A 15,553-nucleotide genomic window follows, 5' to 3' on the forward strand; every position below is an offset into this window, starting at 1 on the left:
ATTCACTGTTGCTTCAGCTCATAGTTTCAAAATTGCTTAATTGCTCTCTCATGTCTGAAGAGAACAGTGTGCTGGGTATAAAACAAAACAATTGATCAATTTGGAAGAAGGTGAGATTCAGAATTCCAACTCCCATTTTTAATTATTCCCTTGCAATCATAACATACTCTATATTTTACTGAAAGTGTATTCACTTAAAATATATTTTTTTCTAACTGCAAAAGTAACAAACATATCCTCTGAAAGTACACTTTTTCTTCCTTCTATCTATCCACTGAAATGTAATGAATGCCTACCTGGTGCCCAACTCTACTGGTGGTAAATGAGAGAACAATGGAGTTTTTCACGAGTTCATGGAAATTAGTAGTCCACGGAAATTGTTTAATTTAGTATCTACTAAATTAAACAAAACTAATCCTGTTGGTCCTCATTCTCCTCTACCTTTCTTCAGGGTTTGGCTCTACTGACTGGCACTCCTCTGTCCTTTATTCTGAAATCCAACACTACTTGGTCCTGCCATCACTCCCTTTTTGGTTCCTCTTCCTCCTGTCAATCCTCAAATGCTCATTTCACTCTAAAGAATTAACACTGGGTGTGTGCCTCCTAGGAGGCAGGCACTTTACATTCATGATCATGTTTAAGAGTCACAGCTGGCCCTGGTTCAAATCCAGAGGTTGCTTGACTCCAAAGTCTGTGTTCTTCCCACTACACCTCCTGAAGAAAGGACCTATGGCAACAGGTGAGCTCACAGAATCTCTCATCTACAGACAACCTGTGGAGGAAAAATACATTCAGGTGGATACAGATACAGATACTCTTATATCTTTCCCTAGTATCTTCCTTTGAGATTTTATCATTTCTTAAGACTTTTAATTTGCATCTCCATATAGCTGATGCTACACATTCTTTATCACAAGTCTTTACCTTTCTCCTAAATCCTAGCCTCAAATTTCTCACTGCAAGCTATGCAGTAGGATGCCACTGTCATGACAATTTAAAAAACATAAACCCTTCTGACTTATATCTTTTCAATAAACCTTCATCTCCACTCCAGTCTTAAAGTCTGAGCCATTGCCACTTCTTCCTCCTTTACTTCTGAGCCTGGGAGATTCCACCTTGGTGATTTAACTATGAAATAAAGCTCCTGCCTTGCAATTCCACAATGCTGTCAAATTCTGGTCCTTTCTCACCTCATTTCTCAACATTGCCAAGCACTTAAATTAACAGTCAGTCTCCTTGCCATTCCTCTTACAAATAATTTTACAAACTGCTTTCAGACTAATATTCATTGATCTTCAGCCTGAAAGTCTTATTCTCAACAAAGCCTTAATTATTCCTGTAGAGTCGTCAAGCCTGCCTTTTTGCTCATGTTATTTCTTACCCAAATCACTCCTCTTCCTCCTCCTCTTCCAGTCTACTGAAACTCAGCCTATCCTTCAAGTGCTGACTTAAATCCTACCTCCCGCTCAGGAAAGCCTTCCCTGACTACCCCCAACCAAATCACTTTCTCTTTCCATTCTGAATGCAATTCCTATATAATTCAGAAACCGATCTCATGCTGGTCTGTGAAAATGCTTCTGTGATATTCAAATTTTATTTAAAAACTTTTACCTATAGTGTTTTTATGTTAGGACTGCTTCTAAAATAGATTAATGAGTATATCTTATACTTTATCTTGATGTTCAGGAAATAACTATTCATTTGATTTGGTTATAAGCTCTTCAGAGACCTGAGGGTAGAGAAAAATATTCCAGGAGCAGCAGTCCAAAGTGATCAACATATATTAACCCCTTTTAAATAATGATCCTTTAAACCAAAGGATTAAAGAATCAAATTACAGACAAAATAACAGACAACTTTCTCAGTTCAGAAACAAAGAAAGAACCTAAAGGAAATGGCTGATAGATTATAATCTTTTGAAATGTAAAGTTCCGGCCAAATAATTCTTGTGGTAGTAATTTTTAATGGTAAAAGATAAGTATAAAGTAATCAATATATAAACCAAAATAATATACCTGGCCTTACACACTGAGTTATCCTAGTTTTTATCTGGCCCCCATAATGGTTAGCATTTTAAAGCAAAGAATCTATATTTACTATAGTCTACAGTTGGAGAAAATGGTCAAAATATTACAGGAAATAAGGGTTACAAAATCAAACCCTCTGGGGGGTTATCTTATCAGTTTCACGGTTGTTGGGTGATAGAATTCATAAGTAGAGAACAGTCTGTTTAATAGTTACAAAAACGAAAAATCATGAAGATTAAGGCTTTAGTAAAATAAGTCTATTACGTTTAAACTGAAAAGAAGGAAGTTTCATTAATTCTGCATATCATATAAATGTTAAATATTTCAGGGCAGTGATCAATTTCCACTAAAGATAAAAAAAAGAAAAACTGAATTTATAGTGTTTCTTTCATTCAGAGGTAAGAACTTGGAGATACTTTTTATCATTGGCATTGGTTTCTGAGGCGTTAAGCAATTTTAGGAAAAATTTAACTCAGTTTTTAGAAAGTTATTTTACTCAGTTAAAAAACTATGATATTATTCTCTCCATGACAGATTTATTTTCACCGTATTAGTGGTGCGGAAGCTGGTTTAGAAAGAAATGTCTTGGCTGGGTGTGGTGGCTTGTGCCTATAATCTCAGCACTTTGGGAGGCCAAGATGGGAGGACTCCTTGAGGCCTGGAGTTTGAAATCAGACAGTGAGACCCTGTCTCTACAAAAAAATTAAAAAAAAAAAAAATTAGCCAGGTGTGGTGGCGCATGCTTGTGGTCCAGCTACTCAGGAGGCCGAGTTGGGAGGATCACTTGATCTCAGAAGGTCGAGGCTGCAGTGAGCCATGATCATGCCACTGCACTCCTGTCTGGGCAACAGAACAAGACCCTGTCTCAAAAAAAAAAAAAAAAAAAAAAAAAAGAAGGAAATTATCTGGCTTCTTTGAGCCTGTCTCCTTCATTCATTCAGCCTGTATTTATGTTAAGTGCTGACTACATGCCAGGGTAGATACTGTCCTAAGATATATTGATATGGTCCCTGCCCTCATGGAGTGTATAGTCTAATGAGGAAAACAGACACAAAGGTAAATCAACAAATGTGTAATTTTAACAGAGATATATTCTGACTCATGACAGTGAGATAGCTTTTGTCATGGATATGACTTATTTCCATTATGAGTGACACTCAGATGACCCTAATGACGTTACATACATTTTTGTATTTTTTAATCATTGAAGCATAGGTATATAATAAAATAAACTCAATCGCATAATTTTATTGTTACAGAATTGCAATGATTTTTGCAGTGAAGTATTAATACACTTGGTTGATTGCTAAAGTGAGTTATCCTGGTATAAATTTTTATGTTTACATCCCTTTCCCATTTATCTTCTGGGGCTCTTAATGTTTTTCTTCCTAATATGTGGTATAGTATCTTTTTTATTCTTATATCTCAAGTGGTCATTCTGCCACTCACAAACTGGTCTAAATGACAACTTTTAGTATTTTTGCCTGTTCATTCATAAGGACTATTTACTTGCACTTTTGGAAATAAGGGGCAAAGCCCATTGTGAAATGTACTACATTATTAGTAGAGATATAATGTACATTTCAAATGTGCTGTATTTAAGGATGTTTCTCTGCATGGCTGACAGTTTTTACTTATTCAATACAAGTCACAAGTCACTGTGCTGAAGGCCATGAATAAAACACCCAGAGCTCTGCCCTTGTAAACTTAAACCTCATGATTGAACTCTTCAGGAATTCCAATAGACCATAAGTTTGAATGCAAGAACTGTGTTAAGAGTACCTTCAAATCCCTAGTATCTCATATCAATCGTGGAATATAGTTGGTTCTAAGATAAATTTGCGTTACTCTATTTTTTTCTTTTTACTGCTCCTTGTGGAGCAGGGCTAACTCATAAGCAGTGTGCCCAGAGTTGGTCTGTATTACTCTGTTTTCTTAATAAGAAAAGGTTCTAGAGCTGAGTACTTACCAGTGAGAAAATTCCGCAGTCGTCCAAACTGTACTTCATATTGCTGGGGTTCTGCCTGGCAAGGGGCTGCAGACACTATGTTGGCACAACCAGATTCTGATTGCACTAAAGAGAAGATACACAAGACAGGGCAGGAAACAGAGAGATGATTATTAATCCAGTATGTGGCAGGGTGGAGGAGGGTGTTGTGCACACATGCACAGCAACTGACATTTCAGCAGGTTTCCAAAGTGTGCTGGGTCTTGGTTAAATATGACAGACTGATGACACTTTTTTCTCTCCCCTCCCTCCTGAAGTTCAATAAAATGAGGGCCAGGGAAGGAAAGGCATAAAGCACAGGACAAGGTGAATGAGAGAAGACAAGTACATAAATTCATGAGATTTATCAGGAAATGTTTGACCCTATGTTCTGACATTTCACAGGTGCCTTCGTGTGAGTTCATTGTCAACCACTGTGCTGGGCACTGAGTGGGCCCCTTCAATCTGGAAATTCACGTCTTCTAGTTCTGCGAAGTTTTCTTGAATCATTTTGATAATTCCCTATCTTCTGAGACTCCTACAATTTCAAGGTCGGATCTCCTGAACCAATCCTTTCATTTTTTTCTCCTATTATTCCATTTCTTTGTCTTTTTGCTCTACTTTCTGAAAGCCTTCCTCACCTTTTGGCCCTTCTACTGATTATTTCCCCCTAGATTACTTATAATACCTAATGAGTTTTTATTTTTTACTATCATGTATCTAATTGATAAGTTTTTTCATTCTCAACATTCTTTTTTTTCCCCAAACAGGCTATGATTTTTGAATCCTAAGTATGTGAAACAAGGTATTTTTGAAGTTTTCTTCTGTTTCTTTCCATCTGCCCTTCTTATGAGATATGTTTCTTCTAGGGTTCTATGGCCCCTGGCTGTCTTACAGTGAGGCGCTCTGGGTGGTGAGGCTCATCCTCCAGGGTGACCAGGGTGAGCAATGTCCCAACATCACTGTCTTTTGGTATTTCTTCTTGGGCAAGTTGGACTCCCCAGGGAAGGATCGTTTACTTGCCTTCCTGGAGCATGGGTGCCTGGCTGCAGTATCCCGGGCAGATGAATTGGTGCGGGGGAAACAAGGTTGGAGTCTCAATAGTCAGTATGTAAACACGCACTTCATCTCCAATCTGTGAGTTTATGCTTTCTAAAACCAAAAACCAAAAACCATTCTCTTCCTGTTTACAAGAGGAGTGGGGAATACTGGGGAAAGAAGGTGGCTAAAAACCAAGGGAAGCCACCTTTAACCGTATCCTGAATGAAACATGAATGCATTTTAGACAAATGGAATGTGGATGGAGAAATGGTGATGAATGCGGCAGGACTGAGGGAGCCATAACAGGAAACAGGTAGAAAGGGAATCACAGGTGAGAGGAAAGCCACCCTACTCCAGGAGAAGGAAGAGAAGCCAGAAGCGAGGACCTGCTGCAAGCCTGCATGCAAGGGCGGGGCTCCTCCTCCTCCTTCTTGCCCCCACCTTTAGTTATTCTGTCACTAAATCCTACAGATTCCTAAAATTTATCCTCTCCTCTCCACTCCCATTACCACTTCCTCAACTGAGGCTGTCTTCACCTCTCACTGGACTGTGTCTTCTAACTACTTTCCCCGATTCTAACCTAGGCTGCCTTATCAATACTGCCACTAGACTGATTTTTCTAAAATTCACATTTGAAAACTTGGATACCCTCCTCCAATTTGTTCCCTGGTAAATATCTAATGGTTCCTTTGCAACTCAGCTCACTCCTTCAACTATTTACTAACCCCCAACTATGTCAGGAATCACAAGGCCTTTTGGGGCGCCTTCCTTGGCTTGCCAGCCTAATTTGGATGATCTTTTGTGCTACCACTGAACCTCCCCTGTCACAGAACTTACTATCTCATGCTCTTCTTCAATCACTGACTTACCTGCCTCACTTCCCAACTAGAACACTTAGCTTCTCAGAGCTAGGGTCAAATCGTAGCTATCTCTAGAACTTTTCAGCACGTGGGCTAGAGCAGATGTTCACTAAATGTCTGCTGAAAAAAGACAGAATTCTTCAGATTACTTACTTAATGGAAAAATCTAGGACAAAATCTTCCGATAATCATATTTCATGTTTCTCACTTTTCCTGGTGGTTTTCCAGCAACAACACTTTGTCCTAATAAGCTATTCTATTGAAACTAAGACAACTTAGATGAGCAAAGTTCTTGAAGACTGTTTAATATTGTTCATTCCGACTTTCTATCAACAGCAGCAAGAATTACTGCTCCCTGGTTCCAAAGGATGCAGGGCGGCAGATTTTTGAAACAGCTGGGATGGCATGTTCAGAAAGAATTACTTTACAGTGGGATAGAGGTGTTGTAAATGGACTCCCCTATTCGAACAATAAGGCACTCAGTATTCTATACCAAGCCCATAATCTGGCCCTGTTTTGGTTAAGGGTATCTCTGAGGAGTTTGAAGGGAAGGAAGAACAGGTGGATCTGACCCTGAGATACGTGGCGGCAGGCTGCTGACTAGGCTTCTGTTAGTGTTTCAGAGGGAGTCAGGAGCCACTCCTTTGAGAGCGTCCTCAGGTTGTTACTGTCCTAGCACTCTCTTCCTATGGCAATGTCAATGAACCCCGGGTCCTTGACTTTGAAGGTATATGAAAAGAGGGCGCTGAGGTAATTGCTGCTGCTAGGATGGAGGATGAAACCATTAAGAAATGGAGCAGGTGGTGACAGATACTTGGAAGAGCAGAGAAAGTCCAGGAACAAAGAAGAGAGAAGAATGTAGCCTGAGCATGTGAGAAAGGGAACCAGGACTGAGCTGCAGAAATCACTGCTAACTCCACCTCCACACACAGTCATTAAAGTAGTTTATAATCACCCTAAAGCATCCCAGCATTTTTTCCCCCCCCAGAATCTCTAGTAAATAAGTTCAGTAAAAGCAAGTCCTGTTATGCTGGGTGCAGTGACTCACACCTGTAATCCCAGCACTTTGGGAGGCCAAGGTGGGAGGATCGCTTGAGGTCAGGAGGTCATGACCAGTCTGGGCAACATGGTGAGATCCCATCTCTAACAAGAATAACAAGCAAAAAAAAAGAAAAAAATTAGCCAGGTGGTTGTGCATGACTGTGGTCCAAGCTACTCGGTAGGCTGAGATGGGAGGATCACTTGAGCCTGGGAGGTTGAGGCTGCAGTGAGTTGTGACTGCATCACTGCAGTCCAGTATGAGTGATGGAGAGAGACCCTGTCTCAAAAAACAAAAAACAAAAAACAAAAACAAAAACACAAAAAAAGAAGAAGAGAGTCATATTACATAGAAACATGAACTTACAAAATAGCTAACAACTACAGTTGGCCCTCCGTATCTGTGGGTTTCACATCCATGGATTCAAACAACTGCAAATCAAAAATTTTTTGGGGAAAAAAAAAACCAAAGTCCTAAGAAGCAAACTTTGAATTTACCAGGTGCTGAATACCATGATGAATCCATGTGAATGAGGTGATATGTAGGCATTGTATTAGGAATTATAAGCAACCTAGAGATGATTTAAAGAATACAGGAGGATGTGTGTAGATGTAACCTACTATGCCAAATATTATACCACGTCTTATCAGGAAGGGACTTGAGTGTCCGTGGATTTTGGTATCCATGGAGCGGTCCTGGAACCAATCCTTTATGGGTACTGAGGGATGACCGTACTTGTTAATCCAGATGGAGTCAACTCAAGTTTTTCTAAAATAGAATCTGATTTCAAAACATTAAAAAACAAAAACAAATTTAAAAAACCTCAGGAACGTGTCTATAATAATAATATTTCCAACTATGGATCCTGAAGTACTAATTCATTCAACAAACCTGACTTCCACATGTGAAGCTCCATGCTGGAGGAGAGGGGACCTGTGCAAGAAGGGGACAGAGGGAGACCCTGTCCCTAAGGGTTTTGTAGGTTAATTGTTTACGGAAGCAAAAAGTTGCACATACTTTCAGGTACAGATAAAGTAACTGAATGGTCCTGAGGAAGGAAATGACTTTAGCCAGGAGAACCACAGAGGTTATCAGAAGTGGCATGTGAGCATGGCTCTGAATGACAGACAGGGTCTCTGAGGCCAACATCATTCACTTAACGTAGCTCACTGAGGTTTTTGGCCAGTCTGCTCTCTCTGGCACTGTCTTGAGAAGAGAAGCAATCCCACATGGATATTGACGTGAGTTCTCCTGCTCCAGGTTCACCCCACCAGACAAACCCCCACCATTACCTGTTAGATTGGCCGCCATCTCTTCAGCAGTCTGTGACAGCCGCAGTCCTTGCTTCAGGGGACCGTCTGAGTCCACGTACTGCCGGCGTTTGAGGTAGCAGGACACTGCCATCTGAATCTGCTCGGTACGCACTCGTTTCATGACCTTCGAGGGAGGCAACCACAGGATGCAGAGACATCAGGGGCCTGGGAGAGCAACGCATCCAACTGCACCATCGCGGATGGGTAGGATACGGAGGAGAGGAAGACCAGCCATGTGGCTAAGTGGCCTAGTTAAGACACAAATCTAAGTTCCCTAATACCAACGTGGTATACTCTTCCATTTTGTCTGTTTCTCCAATGACAATACAACGAACTTCAATTATAGAAAATACGAAAAGCATTGATAATAAAGTCCTTAGATCACCCCCAAACGCTGTTTAATACCAAGATTCCAATCAGCCCCATGAAACTTTTCAGTAGAGAAGCTAACAAAGAGCAAACAGGGCCAGTCTGAAATTTAGGGCCTTTGATTTCTCCTGCCTACTCTGTGAGAGAGGTGTTAATTAGCAGTGAACTAGCCAAAAAAGCAGGCAGGAGGCAGTGCCAACTCAAAGACCACAGAAACTGGATAAATAGATGTTAACAAAGTATGAAGTTAACAATGGTGAAGGGGATTGTGATATTTTTGCTTAACAGCCAGGAAAAGGCTGCCAGCTCCAAGTCAGGGATTTGCAAAATGTGTTTTCATTTTAATTGTATAATATTATTTACCTTTTTCACTCTTTATTTTAAACCACAGGTACAGAAAGGTAGCACAACACTAAGAGGGTATGTTTATGTGTTAGCATATGTCTCATAAATTCCTGTAAGAAAGGAAAAGAAAGTGGTAGGAAGTGACCTGAACAGAAGTAAATTATTTTTGAATAATTCAAGCTAATTTGTAGGTTCACAAAAATAAAAAAAGGGAAAAAGAAAAAAAAAAAAAGAGGCACTGTTTCCTTTGACTATTGAGTTTATTATCAAGAATGACAGGAACCCCTAGTATTGCCATGGCCTCAAACACTACTTTGTCAGAAATAAATACTGCAGTCCAGATGACCAAAGACAGCTGGATGAATTTTGTGGGTTCACTGCTGTTATGTAAAACATACTTTCCCCTCCAGGACCAAAATATTGTGTCCATTTTGGAATGCATTTCATGTACGCATACACACACGATCATCCCAACCAAAGCAACATTCTCTAAATCAAGGTTTCCCAGTTGTTTTGTGTGGGAGATCTGTTTTTGATCATTTATTTGCATGTGTTTAAGTTTCAGTTACATCATTATTATTTTCCTTTGAGAGTTCTTTCATTCTTTTATTTTATTTTTGAGACACTGTCTTGCTCTGTTGCCCAGGCTGGAGTGCAATGGCACGATCTCAGCTCACTGCAACCTCCACTTCCTGGGTTCAAGTGATTCCCTGCCTTAGCCTCCCGAGTAGCTGGGATTACAGGCCCACACTACCACACCTGGTTAATTTTTATATTTTTAATAGAGATAGGGTTTCACCATGTTGGCCAGGCTGGTCTCGAACTCCTGACCTCAAATGACTCACCTGCCTTGGCCTCTCAAAGTGCTGGGATTACAGGTGTGAGCCACCATGCCTGCCCTTCCATTCTTTTTTAAGACATAAAATTCCATCTTTTCCAGAAATCTATTTATTTATTATTTTTATATTTTTAGTGGAGAAGAGGTTTTGCTATGTTGCCCAGGGTGGTCTCAAACTCCTGGGCTGAAGCAATTCTCCTGTCTTGGTCTCCCAAATTGTTGGGATTACAGGCATGAGCTACCATGCCTGGTCTTATTTTTCTTTAAACATAAAAAAATTATTTGTATCTAATTTTCGTCCAACTGCAGTTTCTTTTAGTGTGTGGTGAATAACCGAACAAATGTTTTGCCTAGTGACTGTAGCTAACACACTGTCCCAATACCATTTGCAAGTAATTATTTCCTCCTAAACTGATTTGTGGGAGCCCTTTAAAAATAATACTCTGAAGACCCACTTTTCAGTTCCCTAAAAGTCATACAACACAGCAAACTGTGAAGGCTAGAGACACAACCACAAATATATACACATATAAATATTAAATGTCAGGACATTTTATATATATATTAAATCATATGCATAGAAAGATTATATTATCTGTGCATTTTCTTTCTTTTTTTTTTTTTTTTTGAGACGGAGTCTCGCTCTGTCGCCCAGGCTGGAGTGCAGTGGCCAGATCTCAGCTCACTGCAAGCTCCGCCTCCCGGGTTCCCGCCATTCTCCTGCCTCAGCCTCCCGAGTAGCTGGGACTATAGGCGCCCGCCACCTCGCCTGGCTAGTTTTTTGTATTTTTTAGTAGAGATGGGGTTTCACCGTGTTAGCCAGGATGGTCTCGATCCCCTGACTTCGTGATCTGCCCATCTCGGCCTCCCAAAGTGCTGGGATTACAGGCTTGAGCCACCGTGCCCGGCATGTGCATTTTATTTCTAGATTGCCAAAGAGTTCAAAATATTTGTTACAAAGAAGGGGTACTAGGTCTGTGACAGTTAAAAAGAAGGGACATTGTGGTTGTGAAGCAGTGACATAATGAAGCACAATAATAAATTTCTAAATACTGAACTCTCTTCTCACTATGAAATTCACCTTGCTTGTGTATGGTGTGTTATTCTCTCACTGTATTGATGACTTGGGTTACTTTTTAATTAAGTTGTTTTATTAAATTGCTAATCCAGGGATTCTGATACTTCTGAGAGTGGGGTCCCTGCTCCCATTCTCTGTGGCCACTGATCAGCACTGCTCTACTAGTGATCCTCCAACCTGGCTAGACATAAGAATCCCGTGAGTGTGTGGACATGTCTAAATAATTCCAGCCCTGCAGATTCTGGTTCAGTGTTATATTTAGATGAAAAAAGTTAAATGCACACAGAGACTGTGACAGTACTGTCCTTTCCCGTGTGGCCCAAAGTCAAGACGAGTCAATCCAACCAGTGCCTCTTCCCATCACTTGCTAAAACTGCTTTTCACCTAACTTCAAGAGCTCCTAGTCTGTGGACTTTCCCAAGCCAGCCCAATTCCCTACTCTAGCCGAGACTGAAATCTTTCCGACTTCTACACTGCCGATCTTTTGCTGACTTGGGAATGCATGCACATATCGATGTACATCCTTGAGCATTCTAGGCAGATGAGCCTGGATCTCTCAGATCACCTCTGACAGGAAAAACCCTTGTGTGTGAAAGACACACAAATGACTGATAGGGAGAACAGACTCTGTGATGACACAGTGTCCTCAAGGTGAGACAATATACCTTTGTGTCTGAGGAGGAAGGGAAAAGATGTGAAGTTATGAAAGAGTAAATAGAACGGAGTAGAATGAATGATAGTCAACACTGACTATATTTAAGATTGCTAGAAGCTAGTTTGTAAAACTGATTCTAACAAATGTGCTTAAATTAGCTGCCCCAAATAGCAGTTTCTCTGAGTCCAAACTACCATTTATGATAAGGGCACTTCCCTGAGTGGGGGTGGTGAGCCAACTGTAGGGCCATGGATCTTAAATGCAGGAATTCTGGCAGTGACTCTCTTGCATAACCATGCTGAACTCAAATACCAGATCACGGCCCAATCAACTTAGCTGGGTTTTATTCCAATGTACCTATATTTCAAGTGACATGGATAATTAATGAACCTGAGATAACTCGGTCCCCTCCACCCAGATTGATTTCCAGAGTTCTAATATCCAAAAGAAAAAAACTCTCCTTAAACTAGATCCAAGTCTCTGGAGAGACTCATACATGAGACGAACAGTGCAATTTCGTTACCTGCCTAGCTTTTCCTATAATTATAAAATCTTTCAAACTGAAATTGGATTTAGATATAATTATACTCTTTGTTACCATTTCAGAATTTCTCATAATTTTCAATTTATATAAAATACCTAACTTTCAGAGGTAAAAACAGATGTCAAATACTCTGCTCTTCATATCACATTGTTAGTATTTCTGGAAATCAAAATGAGGATTTTGACACAATGTTAATCTATTCTCATATATCAACAGTTGCCAGATACTTCAACCAAGTTGCTATATAAAATCCCACACGATCACTTCAACGTAACAACTACGCAGGGAAAACCACAGCCACACTTAACATTCAACTACAGAAATATGGGGAGGTGGACATACATGGAACCCAGACATTCTCTTAAGATGCTGTCAGTGTGGAACTCTAGTCTGGTCAATCCCTTCAGTGGTTACACGCTGCATCCTATCCCTCCACCCCCACCCCCCTTAGGCTCTAATGTACACAGATGGTAGAGGAGTACTGGGAGGCACCCTCACCCACCACATCACAGGTTCAAGTACTACACAGTTCCATGAAATGCCAAAAGAGTACTACCTGGCTCCCCCATCCCTCCCCCTGCCCCAGTAAGGTGGCAGTTTTGAGTAAGGGTGAGTTCAAGATAAATTCAGGCAAACTCACTACACAATCCTCAAATCAGCTCTTCAACTGAGACTTCTGACTGTTGGCCTTTTTTGAGTAATTGTACTTTTTTCCCAATGGTAAATTTACGCTAACAGATGAAAAAAATTATTTTTGCATTTTTTGTAAAGTATCTACTAGGTAACTTATTAGTTCTCTTCATTCACAGCAACTAAATGGTTGTAATATCTATCAAAAGATCAGTCTAAGTTGGACCTAAAACCCTAGTTTTGCATTAATCATCATGATAAAGTATATTCAATTAGCTTTGTGAAAATATAAATCATAACTGAAAAATAAATGAGCCATAGTACTTTCCGTTTCAGTCATACCTCATATAATTTAAAAATTATGATAGCCTTTCATATTCAATTTTTGCTCAGACTGACAGAAATATACTTGAATTAGAAGCTGTGTTTTTTCCCAGGGTGTCCTAAGAAATAAAATGGCACATGGATAAGGCCGTAGCTGGGTTCAGGATGCAGTGAAGAATGTGGCGTTCTGGTGGGGATGGCAGCAGTGGTAGAAAGTAGGTGGAAATCATGAAATCCAGCAAACAGATGTCATGAGAAATAGATTTTCTCCAACATCAGCTGATGTTCCAGAAGTCTTGTTTCATCAGCTACTCACCCTACAGCCTTCCACCTACGCTATGCTAAACCTTCACCAGTCTCCTCACCCAGCCAGCTGACCCCGCTTCTGACCTCAGCAGGCTACTGAGACTTAGGATTCCTTAACTCTTGTCTGATCTAACCGGTCACTTTCCAGCACCACCCTTCATGATCTCTCAGCTGGATGTGATGCTGCTGAACTCACCTCCTACTTGAAACTCCCTTGGTCCCTCCCACTGCAAGCCTCTCTTGTGGCTCTGCCCTCCCAGTCCCGTCTGCCACTGCTTCTTCACATTCCCTGCTTCACCACACCACTATGCAAGACTTACAGTCAGATCACCTTCCTGAATTCAGTCGATTAACAGACATTTCCACCTGCAATACCTCTACCTTCTCCCGGTTTTCTTAGTCAGCTTAATGGTGCCATTATCCACCATCAAAGCAAAACAAAACAAAAGAAAACCAAACCCCCAAAAAGCCAGTCATGATGTTAAGATTCTGTTCTCTCTCACCCTTACTTCGAAGAGGCCACCAACTCCTATTCTAAATGGGAATTCTCTCTCAACTTAAAAAAAAAAATGTGGCTAGTGCAACTCAACCATTTCTGCTGCCCTATCTTGACTGTTTGCTATTTGACAGCAAAAATGCTTCTCTCTCTCTCTCTCTCTCTCTCTCTTTAGAGGAGTGGTCTGGCTATATTGCCCAGGCTGGTCTCCAACTCCTGGGCTCATGATCCTCCCAGCTCAGCCTCCCAAGTAGCTAGGAACACAGGTGTATGCCACTAAGCCCGATTCTACAAATCACTTCTCAACTGGACTATTCCAATATTCTTCCACCTTTAGGCCCTCATCATATGGTCCTTTGAAAAGCAGCCAAAGTACATTTCAAATCTAATAACCACACCCAAGCCTAAATCACCCCAGCCCTCAGGCAGGTCGTCCCCTCTTGCCATCACTCTTCCTCAGTTCCCCTAAACAGATGGAGAGTTCCCTGAGGACAGGGCTTATCTTTGAAGCTCATCTTAAAAATAAAGTGAATGCTATCTAGCTTCTTGGAATTCTTGAGAGTTTATTTTAAGCTCATGATCTTCTTGAATTTCTACTTTAATACTGTTTTACAGCACAGAAAAATTGCTTCTATACAAATCTTATTAACGTGGAAGAGTGTGGCACAATCTACAGAATGGCTTTCTACACTACTTACTGTGCTTGACTACATAAAGAAAACTTTCACAAATACTTTACTTGCAAACACCACTGTAGACAGAAATAGGCTGTCCTGTTCTCAAAATAAGGGGTAGCATGTTTTCCTATGTTTATCACTGTTCCTGAAACTGAATTCAAATGCAGTACATGAGGATTTGGAGATGCTTCATTAAAATATTTATATGTGTGTGTGTGTCTCAAAGTGGATGGAATGATCTTCAATTTTTCATATCAGAGCAGTACTGTCCAAGAGGATTTTTGACATATGACGGAAGTGTTCTAAGTCTGCACTGTTCACCATAGTAGTCACTAGCCACACAGGGCGACTGGGCAACGAAAATATGACTAGTGCAACTAAGGAACTGAATTGTTTTAATTAATTTTAATTTAAGTAGTCATATGTGGCCAACGATTACTATATTGGACAACAGAGTTCTACAGCATGACATTACCTGGTGAAACTAATGCATCAGCATCTTAGCTTAAAAAAGTTAATTCACAAAGTTTTGCATAACACTTCTGCTTACTAATGACAAAGTCTCCAAAAGTTAGTATTTTGTTTTAAAAACACAGCTACCTTTTATTATTGCCAAACATTGTAAAGTTATTAAATACCCATTCACCTTGATACACCTTACTGGGGGGCTATCTTCTTCGACTACTAAACAATTATAAATGGAAGTATTTTATAGTGTTTTCTTTTTTTTTTTTTTTTTTTTTGAGATGGAGTCTCGCTCTGTCACCCAGGCTGGAGTGCAGTGGCCGGATCTCAGCTCACTGCAAGCTCTTCCTCCCGGGTTTACGCCATTCTCCTGCCTCAGCCTCCTGAGTAGCTGGGACTACAGGCGCCTGCCACCTCGCTCGACTAGTTTTATGTATTTTTTAGTAGAGACGGGGTTTCACCTTGTTAGCCAGGATGGTCTCGATCTCCTGACCTCATGATCCGCCCGTCTCAGCCTCCCAAAGTGCTGGGACTACAGGCTTGAGCCACCGCGCCCGGC

At 40.6% G+C, this 15,553-nt stretch overlaps 1 protein-coding gene across 1 annotated transcript in view; it reads right to left on the bottom strand.

Moving 5' to 3' along the window:
- TAF5L (TATA-box binding protein associated factor 5 like) overlaps positions 1 to 15,553 on the bottom strand; it is a 33,070-nt gene that overhangs the window by 12,997 nt on the left and 4,520 nt on the right. The window contains exons 2-3 of the mRNA XM_025368662.1: positions 8,247 to 8,391; positions 3,997 to 4,101 (exon numbers count right to left, since the gene is read on the bottom strand). Of these exons, the coding sequence (XP_025224447.1) occupies positions 3,997 to 4,101; positions 8,247 to 8,388 (247 nt within the window). The 5' untranslated portion in view covers positions 8,389 to 8,391. The remainder of the gene's footprint in view (positions 1 to 3,996; positions 4,102 to 8,246; positions 8,392 to 15,553) is intronic.

This window comes from Theropithecus gelada, chromosome 1, assembly GCF_003255815.1.
Source record: "Theropithecus gelada isolate Dixy chromosome 1, Tgel_1.0, whole genome shotgun sequence".
NCBI classification, from domain to species: domain Eukaryota; kingdom Metazoa; phylum Chordata; class Mammalia; order Primates; family Cercopithecidae; genus Theropithecus; species Theropithecus gelada.